Genomic DNA, 12,755 nt, shown 5'->3' with positions numbered 1-12,755 from the left:
ATTCATAGCGAGGCTAATGAGGATTCTCGCTCATGTGAGAGAGCCCTGAAAATCCCCTGGGTTAGCTATGTCAAGGCAGAACTGAGGAACCTGTGAAGGCCTGCCCTTTTTACCAACCCTTTCTCTATATCTAAATCTGACTCGACTTGGGTTAAAACAGCTTTTAGGTCAAGGATGAAAGCCCGCAGGGAGGAACTACAACTAAATAAGCTGACTTGCATAGCTCCTTAACCCTGGAACCATATCTGAAGTGGACTGACGGTTCCTGAGACAGATTACTACTAACCAGGTTAGGATTCATGAGGTGGCACCTCGAGTTTCCCCTTGGCCAATTCCAGCCATCCAAAGTATTAATATACCCCTGTGACAAATCCTCCAACAAAGCCTGTTGCATTTCACTTTGTTCTTTCAATTTTATTCTGTTTTTACAGAAGCGTTTTTAATAATTTTTATTAAGTTGCATTAAATCAGACGTTCCTGACTAACCCTGGTCTACCTGCAGCAACTTGATTCCCCATCTAATTGTGTCTATATTTGTACTTTTTAAAATGTGCCCTCAAGAGAAGGAAATCAATGATGTTTTAAGCGGGATAGAACATTTCAGTGAGCTGAATTTTTCATTTTATAGAGGGATATGTTGTAGTTGTTAATTTAATATGGGGTGTGATTCTGTTGAGTATGTATTTTTTTCTGTGGGCCCTTTATCATTTCTTTTGCGGTCTGATTTCTGAATTATTGTTGTAGCCAGTATTTAGGCAAGAAGGACAGAAATAATACATTTATTATAACCATATATGGTGGAATGGAGGATTTGCCTTTATGTGAATTAGTCCTACAAGCTATGCCTATAAAGCATGTGGTTCTGTTTGACGTTTGTTTTTATGATAAGGATGTGCACTTGTTTTGTGTTTATGTGCTTTTATGGCCACTCACTGTAACAGAAATAAAGTGATTGTTAGAAATTGGGCCTCTAGTTGACAGAGATATACACCCTGTCCAAGGAGGGACCACATTCCTACTGAGGGTAAGTCAGAAACACACACTAAATAAACATGTGCTCACCCTCTGGTAGCTTGGAGCAAAGCACCGATGTCGAGGGCAAGATGCGTCAGTTCTGATCCTTGTAGTTGGGTCCTGTGTCGGCATCGAACTCCATTGAAGTGAATGGGATGCATCGTCATCCAGCTGCACGGAGTGTTGTCATCGTGCCATGGAGGCTCTGCATCCGCTATCGTTGAACATCCTCTGTATCAGCTTGGAGCGAGTGATGGAGCCAACTTTCTCATGCATTCCAAGCAATGCATAATTTTTGCAGAAATCAGCTGCAGAACCCATTTCTGAGGCCCAAGACCGGAGAGGGCACCTCAGGGAAAGGTGGGACCTACAGATGTCAGAGTCCAACAGCACCAGTAGAGTTGTAGGTAGTTTGTGATGTCCCTGAGACTGCAGAAACAGCGATCAAGCCAACAAAACCTTGGAGAATATTGGGTTCAAGGATGTGGAGAGCAAGTTCACTCCTTCTCACTGCAAGCAAGAGGCAACAGGGCAACACGGTAAAGTAAGTAGCAAAGTGGCAGTCCCTCCTTCAGCACAGCACACAGCAAGCAGTAGGCCAACACAGCAATACAGTTGAAGTGTGGCAGTCCCTCCTGGCAGCACAGCACTCCTTCTTCCTGGCAGAATGTCCTTGGTTCCAGTAGAGTTCTGATTTGGTGAGGTTCGGGGTCCAGTACTTATACTCAAATGAGCATTTGAAGTGGAGGAGACTTCAAAGGGGCTTTCAAGATCACAAGGTCCCTGCCCTTCCCTCTCTGGCTCCAGACACTCTACAAGGGTTTATGTAGCCCTTTGTGTGAGAAGAGGCACAGCTCAATTCAGGTGTAAGTGTCAGCTTCTCCCTCCCATCTGGTCTAGGAAGACACATCAGCCTGGTGATGGACTATCAGGTTGCAAATGTACCTCCCAAGCGCCCTTTGTGTTTGACGGTCTAGAGGGAATTCACAAAGCCCAGCTGTCATTCAACCCTGATGTATTCGGAGATAGGCAGAGGCACAGAATGGATAATGTAAGAAAATGCCAACTTTGTAAAAGTGGCATTTTCAGACATACAATTCGAAATCCGACTTCAGCATAGGTGTGATTTTAAATTGTGAGTCCAGAGACAACAAACTACATATGTCTACCTTTTCCCTATTGAACCTTACATTTAAATGCTTGATGCTTCAAGGTAACCCCAATGTTAACCTATAGGAGAGATAGACCATGCAGAAGTAAAAAAAAGGAATTTAGTAGTTTTTCAATACCTAGACATGTTAGACCTAGAAGTACATGCACACCTTTTTAAATACACTGTACCTTGCCCTTGGGACTAACCTGGACCTACCTTAGCGGTGACTTAAGTATAATAAATAGGAAGGTTTGGGCCTGGCAAGTGAGTGCTCCTGCGAGGTCCAAATGGCTGTTTAAAACTGCACACATAGGTTCTGCAGTGACAGGCCCAAGATATGATTGAAAGGCTACTATAGTAGGTAGCACAATCAGTGCTGCAGGCCCACTAGTAGCATTTCATTTATGGGCATGGGGGCACATATATAGCACTTTACTAGGGACTCACAAGTACATTAAATAGGTCAGTTGTGGATAAGCTAATGTTAGGAAATTTTAAAGAGAAAGCACAAGCATTTTAGCACTGGTTTGCAGTGGTAAAGTGCACAGAGTCCTAGAGCCAACAAAACAAGGTCAGAAAAAGAGAAAGACGAAGGTAAAAAGCCTGGGGTTATCCCTGCAGAAAAGGCCATTTCCAACACACAACCCTCCTACCCCCAACCTAAAGTGAGGGTAGACTAATGAATACCTTGATGAGCATCCCTACTTAGCGCAGTGGAACATTGACAATGGCAGACTACTGGACTACTTCAGAGACACTTGTCACTCTATGCCTTTTTGAACCCAATGGGATCCCTCTGTCAATCTCTGGGGCCACTGAACTGACCTATGGTGAAGCCTTCTCCTGATCTGTGGATCCCATAACTGCAGCACCTAACTTTAGTTTGCTCACAGATGCATCCCTGTAGATAGACAGTACCACTAAGGCCACTAAAGTGGTGTGGCCCATTTCACCCCTTGGGGTTGACTTCACAGAGTTCTAGAGCCAGCAGAAACAAGATCAGAAAATGAGGAGGAGGAATGTAAAGAGTCTGGGGATGACCCTGCAGAAAGGTCCTTTCCAACAGTGATTTGAATGTTTACTTTCCCATTGTGAGTGGCTGTCTAGGAGGAACAAAACAAAGCCAAAACTTCACCCACACCCAGTTACGTGACCCAGAGACAGGCTGCAGGCACTAGATGGCTAAGGCAAGAAAATGCCAATTTTCTAAAAGTGTCTTTCTCAGAATTGTAATTTAAAATCAGACTTCACCATAACTTAGGATTTTAAATTGTGTGATTCCAAAGACAGCAAATATGACTAGTGAACTCTTCCTATTTGGGAATTACAAGTATAAAATGTAATAAGGCAACTCCAATCTTCTCCTGTAGGAAAGAAGGCCTTGCAGTAGTGAAGAACTAATTTAAGAGTTTTTCACTACCAGGACACTTAAAATTTAAAAGTACATGGCCAACTTTATAAATACACTGCAGCCTGCCCTTGGGATTGTTCCTGGCCTACCATACGAAGGTGTGGGCCTGGTAAAAGGTTTCATTTTAATTTACAGGCTCTGACCACATGTAGTGCCACTTTACTAGGGACTTACAAGTAAATCAAATATGCCAATTGAGTATAACCAATTCTGCCATGTTCTAAGGAGAGAGCACAAGCACTTTAACACTGGTTAGCAGTGGTTATGTGTATAAAGTCCTCAGGCCAACAAAAGCAAATTCAGCAAAAAGTGGAGAGCAACGACAAAATGTTTGGGGATGACCCTGCAGAAAGGGTCAGGTCCAACATCAATATCAACATGGAGAAGTAAGAAACATGTTGAAGTTTCCCAGGGTCAAGAGGTGGAAAGGATAACAGTTAGGTGCAGGGAGTAGAAAGGCAAAAATAATTTGGTTGGGACAACCCTTACAGGCACAATCACATTCAATATGCTTGAGCAGCACCCTAGTAATGTGGTTACAAAATGGAGAGCTGTGTGGTTAGTTACCTTCTATTAGTGTGTTTTAAGAACCCCAAAATGTTAGAACCAATAAGGGAAGAAACACATGATGACACATCAAACCCATTTAACAACTTTATGCTGAATAATATTACCATTGGCCACATCAGGTGACAGGTACGTAATAACTACTTATACAGGTTCTATCTGCTCAGACAGATAAATGGCCAGTTTGCTCAAACATACCAGAGCATGAGACTGAACTACTCAGAACAGAAAGAAGGTTGTAGTGAGGTTGTTATTTACTTTTTTTTTATAAAGCCTTAACTAATGAACATCTTATGTGGAAGGAACCATTTCTTAAACTGGAGCATTAGCAGTGGTCTACGCCTGCCACGGCAATTTCTTCCTCCTGGAACTTTAGAAGGGCCTGAAGTCTCCATCCCCCAGGGCCGCTTTTTTTTGTAATTAAAGGGGCTGGTGGGGGGGCTTTATAAGACCGAGAAGTGCAAACATATAGCACCCTACAGGGACACACAAAGGTGTTTGCTTCGGGGCTAAAATTGAGAATATAGAATAATAGCACTATAGAGCGTTAATAACATTTGAGACAAACTGATATCATACTATTTCTGGTAATTATTTGATAAAAATAGAACTTAGATGTTACCTTATGCTTAGTCTTATTTCCAAGAGAAGAACGCGTGTTTTCTCAATTGCTTAGCTTACAAAGGCAGCAAAATTAGAATGAAATCTGTTTTGTTCATGGTTTACCCTGGTGCAAATATCGCGTTCACCATTCCTCACCACATAAGCAGAACAAATAAACCTTGGTGCTTTGCACGGTGTTGAAAGACTCATTATTTATTTCACTCAGTCTAACTTGTTTCCATAATTTCTTTACCCATTCTCCACACAAACCACTCTGTTCCGCAGCTAGAACGACTAGATTGTGGTTTCCACCTGGAAATGAATTGTTTTTCATCTGTGCCCCCCGACATGCCCTGTTATTCGTGGTCTTCAGTAAAAGAACACTGTTGATTACGGCATCCTGGCACGGCAGCTCTGGAACAGCGTGGGACTCAGTAATGAGATTGACTCCGTGTGGCTTCTTTCAGCAGAGCGGCTTGGTGGCCCAAGCTCAAGCCGCAGCTGAAAGGAACACTCCTGACTTTATGTGTTAAACTGAGGCTTCTTTGTCCTTCGGAGAATGTTTTTGACTTCGAGTTGCAATGCCCACCGTAGAGGGCATTTATGAGGAGAGAAAGCCTCAACGGGAGTTGTTCTGGGATCCTTTAGCATCAGGGGTATTATCTACAAATACATATCCGACTCGGAAATTGGACTTGCAGTAATATCCCTCCATGAGGATTGCACAGTGTAGGTGTTACATTCAGTGGGTAGGCCATCTCCCAAAACAGAAAGGCTCAACAGGAGCTTGTCTGAGCTACGTAATCCATTTGTTATGAGATCTGCAAGTACCTACCTCTCCTATTCTGAATAATTCTTCTTGCAGTGATTCACTCTTATTTGTTAATGGCGTATTCTGCGTAATTTTTTTTTTCATTCTAAGGACCATCGAGTGTAGAGGGGAAAACCCGTTCTCTTCACCCAGTCCTTCATCTTTAAGCATCACCAACAATAAGAATTCTAGAATGTTCGTTTGTTTGAGAGGTTAGCTGGGGCCTCGAAACCTACTGTGACATCGTCACCGGCTGCCAAGCGCTGCTTTGAGGAGAGGACTGCCAGGAGTAACGAGATAAAGGAAAAGCGTCCTCCCCTTCGAGAAAAAAATTACAAAAACTCGTGTTTTAAAAGGCTGTTCTCACTATATTTCCTGCCGTGCTCTTAGACATCCATGGCTTGTTAATGCTAAAAATTATTAGCAATAGAAATAGGAGGCAACGTAATTGCTAACATCTGCGCTGTTCATGTTGTTTTGTGGAAAATACTAACTGGACTAAAACCGTTTTAGTTCTCCTTATGGCCTTATGCATTACAGCTCTGAAATTAATGTTTTAATGTTGTGCCATACGTATTACATTCCACTGTTATTTTGTAAACGTTTTCCGAGTAAATCATTAAACACAAATGCATAATAGCAGTTTATTGATGGATCATTGCAGAAAAAGATAGTCTGCAATCACACAATATTTTTCAATGTGAGACGTAATAACCCAGCTAGGGAAAAGCTGAGATCTACTATGCTGAAGTGCTGCAGTTAGTGCATAATATTACATTGGGCATTCCTTTTTGTGCATGTAGTTAAACTTTGGTGGGGGAATACAACAAAGGGACACCTGGAGGTACGGTACCAGAATATCATGGTTAGAAAATTGTCTGACATTTATATAGTTTACAAAAAGTATCTCTTTTTGAAATCCAGATTGGGTCCCTAGCTATCAATTTTAATTACTGTGGCCGCCACAGCTATCATGTTCCACAGTATTCCCATCCACCAATGGATTATTCTGCATCTCCTTGCTAAACAAAACCGGTCATTGGAATTTTGTAAGGTAATCCAATCCTGCACTCCTCACTTCAGTGTCTGGTTCTCCTCCCTCCAGGTAATGGATTACAAGCAATACACTTTACTGTCTGGGAAGTAATTCTCACCTCCATTCTGCACCATGCTAAACCAGGGGCATCCAAATGCTTTACTTTAGTTCTGTGGTAAAAGATTTATGAGGCAAGTTTTAAGGGTAGACATCTTCAGGCATGTCTTCAGGATTTTCAGAATCCCCTTTCAATGTTTCCATGAGATGTTTACATTATTTACCCCATTTAGTCTCTCACGTTGCTTTGATCATGAGGTTACTGCATCATTCTAGAACAGCCTAAGTCTCCGTATGTATGAGTCAAGCCATTACTTTATGCATTCACTGACTCAGCTAATCAGCTGTCTGTGTTGAAGCAGTCGTCTTGTAAAATACTAGCAGGACAGACAGATCAAGAGTGCCTAATGTTGCACTACCTCACATGCAAACAATGATGTTTCATTCTACAGTTGTGTTTCCTCAGAGTGCGTGCAAAGGTGAGTTGATTTTCAGTAGGCGAGGAGACCTTCCACTCCACCAGAAACCAAAAGTAACCTAAAAAAATAACGAGAATCACAGACTTCTTGTATGTCATATTTAAGCTGTCTATCAACACTCAGTTGAGGTGAACATGTTGCTTCTGGATAAAAAGGGTCCTTGATGAAAGATTTTATCCGTAACACCAGAAAGGCTTGGTGTGTCTTCCATGGCATTGGAAGGAAGTGATAAGGCAACATGATTATTAGATCTAGAGGTAGTGAAAAGATCAAAACATGACAAGGAGCGGGATCCCTTTTCTCTGCTTGGGTCTTTGGTGTTCTCTTATCCCATTCCTCTTTTCCTGAGAAGTCCTTCATCTTCACCCACTTAACTTTAGATGGATTGGTGTAACTTGCGATATAAGGTGTAAGCATCCACCAGTATGCCCAGCTCCACTGCAGCGAAAAACAACATACTAATTTTAGTGCAGCATGACAGAGAGTGCATTGAAGAGAGCTCAAGTAGACCCTTCTCATATGTTGATGCAGGAAGAGGAAGTATCATCACAATGATGGTTTGATTGGTACATGATATCATTCACTTGTGAAACAGGAGCTAGAACATGTTAAACATTCAACTCCCTAGTTTACTATAGTGTAAAATGTTGTTTTACATTTTTTCTCTTTTGTTTATGTAAATATTATGTGTTGCTCTGTGGTAAGTTCATCTTATCTTTCCCCACCCAATGTAACAGCAATGTAGTCTTTTTCTGTGTTTGATTTTCCTTTAAACAGTCTTACCTGTTGATGGAATGTTGGACACATGTTCAGAAGTCTTTTCTGGCCTGGTACCATTAGAGCTATGCCCCCCACAAAGGCGGTCCTCTAAGTTATGCAGGTGTACTGGTACGTGCAGCGCACACACCAAGCTAGATATCAATATAGCACTACACATCGGCAATGGTCTCCATGGGAAGTGATTCATGATCATTTACAATGAGGTAGAATATTTCTGCTTGTTTTTTCGTGTTACTTCGAGATGTAGAGCTCTAAGAAGTGCGAGACTTCAGATCCTTCCTGAAAGAATAGCACAAGGATTGGAGCAGTTCTGATGATGATGGGATATTGTTCCACATACTCTGAGCACAGAATGAGGTGATTAGCTTTTTTGGTTTTCTCTTTTTGGCAGTTTTTTGCTTCTAGTGTCACAATGTCTAGGATTCTAGTTTTGTGAAGTCCACCTAAGGTTATTTTGTTGGCCACATATTATGTAGAGATGCTGTTTCTTGAAGCATTATGTTACGGAAATGGTCTTGAAAATGAAATGGCCTTCAACAGCAGCTAATTACTTAAGGGCAGGAGGGATATTGTCAAATGTCTTTAGGCTTTTGATGATGGGTACTGCAATGCACAGGATTCCTTTCAGTGGGGCCCGTATAGTGTCAGGGAGATGATGGAGCAGGACATTGCCTTCATGCAGATATGGGAGGACCAAAGTGTAAACAGTTTGGAAGTTGATTTCCAGGATGAAAGGTTTCACTTTCTTCACAAGGGGGAGTTGGTACCATGCTGTCTTGCCTTTCACAATAATGTCTTCTTTGAAGAAGAGTGTATTGAGGGTGCATTGGATATTGTCTGTGGGTGAAGCTTTCCAGGTTTAATTATAGAGAGGCATACGTCTGTATGTGGTTGGTTATTGCTGTTGGTGAACAGGAGGAACTCTTTCTTGAACAGGTTGATTCTTAGATAGGCATTCAGGTCTGAAGGAGGTTGAGGAAACTTTGTGTTGCTGAATGACATGTGCAGTAGCGATTTTTAGGTAGAGTTGCGTATTACACTGTAGCCCTGGGACTTTCTTTTGAAGACAGAGATGCATTGATTTTGACAGAGGGGGGGGGTTACAACAATCTCCTGTAAACTTACTCTTTAGGGACCCTAAGTTAGCAGTGAGGGCACATCAGGATTCTGCCAACATACCATCAGGTGGTCCTCTTGAAGGTCACATGGGTTCCCACCTTTGGACAGTGCATGTCGGAGCACTCTCCAGCACATTGCACATCTGCTCCATATCATATCCCTGTCCTGGTTTGCACACAATCCTGATGCATTACGGTTCAGGTAGTTCCCTCTTTGGTTAAATCTTGTCTAAATCATGTCCTGGAAATGATGCTGTGTTCAGTATCATATTTTCTGTCTCCCATGGATATATTGTCCGATACATAGATGCTTTCTGAATGTTTCTTTCTCTCAGCCTTGATGCAAACCTCATCATTAGTTTCCCTAGTTTCCTTCTGGACCTTTTTGCTTGTATTTCTGTGTTCCAAGTGCAGTCCGCATACTTCCACTCCTCTCTTTGCTAGTGTACAGTTTCCTAGTCTTATAGTACAGCATTCCTAATTCATTGTGCATATTTCCATTTCTGTTTTTGATTGAGTACAAAATCCTTGACTGGCATTTCAGTTTTGCATATTTCGGACTTTGGGGCTGTTTTTAATGAGCCGTTTCTGTATTCAGTTCGACTTCCCTGTCCTCGACGACTGTGCGAGATTACCTGACCCAAGACGAATTACTAGATCATTTTCCATTACAAAAAGTTGACTTTCCAATGGGCATACAAGCTATCATTTATGATAGTTTGCCTAGTTTTCTTCTACTTTGTACTTTCTTACTGTCAATCTATTGTTTGTTGTTCAGTGAATGCCTCCCTTTCTAGTTTTGTCTTTGCAGATATTTCCTAGTTCATGTCCAGTGTCCCAGTCTGCTACAGTTCTCACATTCTCCATCCAGGAGTTCAAAATACTCCCTTGTGTAAGCCTAATCCGCCTCCTGAATCACTTTAATCCATCCAGACAAAATGCTCTCCTTTTTTCACCAGAAAAGTTTTGTTAAGTCCCTCATTTTCAGCCTTTGTTCCAATGTCTCATGGAGTACCTTCGCCTGACTGAACATGTTCTGCATCGTAAACGTGTCAGATTTATGTATGTAAAATTGTTTGCCAAAAGTTTACTTTTGAAGTTCATCTAGAACAATTACAAATGTTTGCAAAACTTTTCTCTGAGCACAACCTTTATAGAATTGTGAAACCATTTAGTTAGTTTTGAACAAAACTCCTAATTTAAATGTGGAAGATGTAATTCAAAAAACTTTGCAAACTTTGGGAAGTTGCAAATTTTTCCACAGACCTTGATGAACGTTGCAAAAAAAAACAGCAACTTTGCACAAGCAATTTAGTTGAAGTCTATTCACTGAAAGCCTCCTCCATTCCACAGTGATCTAGTTCTCAAAAGAATGTGTGAGGGGAACATAGAAGGGTTATGTTTCCATAAAGAGGTCATGATGTTATACAAAGTATTTTTTCACAACGAAAGTTTTGTTAGGTTCCCAATTTTCAGCTATTGTTGCAATGTTGACTGGAGTACCTGTGCTTGGCTGAAAGTTTTCTGCATAGTAAGCAAGCTAATTTTCACTTTAACCCATTCAACTGACAAATGCATGCATGTAGATTTGTTTGCCAAAATTTCAATTTTGCAAAGCTGTTCTAGCACAGATCCAAGTGTTAGCAGAACATTTATCTGAGCACAACCCTTCTTTGCATAATGGTATTGTGCAACCCTTTCCTCAGTGTTGAATAAGGATACTCAAGACAAATTGTCACAAACTCACAAGTTATATGTGGTAGAAGCAATTAAAAAAACATTGCTACCTTTAGGAATTCATACATTCTTTACAGACCTTCATGAACGTTGCAAACAAACCCAGAAACTTGCCACAAGCATCTTAGCTACAGGCTATCGAAGGACAGGTTACACCTCTACTCCAGAATTATTTAGTTCCCAGAAGGAGGTGGGAGAGGAAGGTAGATTGGATTTGTTCCCATAAAGTGTTATTGCTGTGCTTGGCCCTCTCACTAGGCTAGTGTCCAGATTCTTGAGTGGACTCAAAGATCTATAGGATCTTAACAGTTTGGAGAACAGATGTCCAATAATAGCAGATGGGATTCTGTTGTAAACTTTGAACCTACTAATTCCTTGTTGATATCTATCAGGAGACTGTAGACTCAACAGTGTGAAAGTAGAACTTTTCCAACTGATCTTCAGATATGCCGTGAAGTCTCCATCCATTGATTTTATAGCTTGTCCTGAAGTTGTCTACTAAAAAACAGAGATACATTTCCACCTATGAAAGCAGCAGGTAATGCAACCAACACTGCCCACCAACAATACTGCCCCCACACAGTAAAATTCAGTTCTGCGTGAGCCAAACTACTCCCTCATCAAACAATTATGTTAATGTCTGTATTAGGAACAGTTCACTGATGCATGAATTGGGTTTGGGTATTTCAATGTAATTGTCAAACAAATAAAACACCAATCTCAGTTACCATTTATAAGAAGATTGCGCTAGTTGCTGTAATGAAGTTAATTTCTTATCAGACTTAGACAAAGCAGGTCAAAGGTTAGATGCAGAATAGTGTACTTTACCGTCAGATTCTTCAGATGCAGCTCTGGGATTTCATCGTTGGTTGGATTGATGAGGACATAAAAAGGCATGCCCGTGGACTTGTGAATGCCATCGCTGACAGAAATCATGAAATGATCTGTAGTGGGCTCCTGGTGATCATGCTTTGATTGCACGTAGTTGATGTAACCAGATTTCAGATCCCAAAGCCTGAACGAACCTTTGGAAAACAAGACGAAACTCTTTGGTTAGATCTATGCAAAAGGCACTGTTTTAATACATGCAAGCGCTATCATTTAATGATCCATCAGAAAAACCAATTAATTTAGAGAATGATTATTTAAACGGGAACCTAAGAATACATTTCATTTTCTCCACTAGGTAAAGAATAAAATATAAAAAAAAAGATGTAGACTATTCTACTTTAGAAGCCGAATGCACCGTTGGTAAATCGATTCAGCAAGAGGAAGAAAGAACAATACGTCTAAAATCATATAATGAACACATCCTGCAGCACCCCATTTCTGCCTCTCCCTTGTAGTAGGAATAGTTTTTCCTCGATTCGTTCGGGAATAGTGACACTTCAAAAAACTCTAGGGACCAACTACCATACTGATGCACACGTGGCTGAAGGGCATGGAGCTGGAAGTTGCACATCATCAATTCGATGCTACACACACCTAGCCAATATTATACATTAACAACCATTCATTTTTATAAACCACTCCATTCTGCAGTTTTCCCCCTTCTAACTGATATCCAGCTCTATGAGAATGTTCAGTCACTTAGCTTATATACCTTTACATACATCGCAGTTTTATTTCATAGTAGGCCATCATACTTTACAAGCATTTATTTATTATGGGCATGCAAAATTATTTCATTGAACAACATTGGTTTCTAAAGATTAACATATAATTATGTCACCATATTGGCCCCTAGAACTAACAATATTTTTACCACTAATCCTTCAGAATAAATGTTTGATCACCGTTTCCTTTAATGTTATCACTTACCCCATTTATTAAAATTGTTTCTCACGTAAAAGTTGATAAAATATTCACAACACCCTTAAAAGGTACTGTGTGCTGGCCCAAGGCACACATTGCATTCCAAGACTGATGTAGAGGTTGTATTATATTAATCTGTTGACTGACACTGATACCCTCATTTGTACCCAAATA

The 12,755-nt window shown here is 40.8% G+C and overlaps 1 protein-coding gene across 2 annotated transcripts in view; it reads right to left on the bottom strand.

Annotated features, from left to right (window-relative positions):
• Positions 1-12,755, bottom strand: part of LOC138293366 (FRAS1-related extracellular matrix protein 1-like) — an 892,846-nt gene that overhangs the window by 549,206 nt on the left and 330,885 nt on the right. For both annotated transcript variants that reach the window (XM_069232561.1, XM_069232560.1), the window contains exon 19: positions 11,595-11,791. In XM_069232561.1, coding sequence (XP_069088662.1) covers positions 11,595-11,791 — 197 coding nt within the window. The remainder of the gene's footprint in view (positions 1-11,594; positions 11,792-12,755) is intronic.

The sequence above is a fragment of the Pleurodeles waltl genome, chromosome 4_2 (genome assembly GCF_031143425.1).
Source record: "Pleurodeles waltl isolate 20211129_DDA chromosome 4_2, aPleWal1.hap1.20221129, whole genome shotgun sequence".
Taxonomy (NCBI): domain Eukaryota; kingdom Metazoa; phylum Chordata; class Amphibia; order Caudata; family Salamandridae; genus Pleurodeles; species Pleurodeles waltl.
Note: the sequence above shows the minus strand (reverse complement) of the source record. Positions and strands in the feature narration are given on the sequence as shown.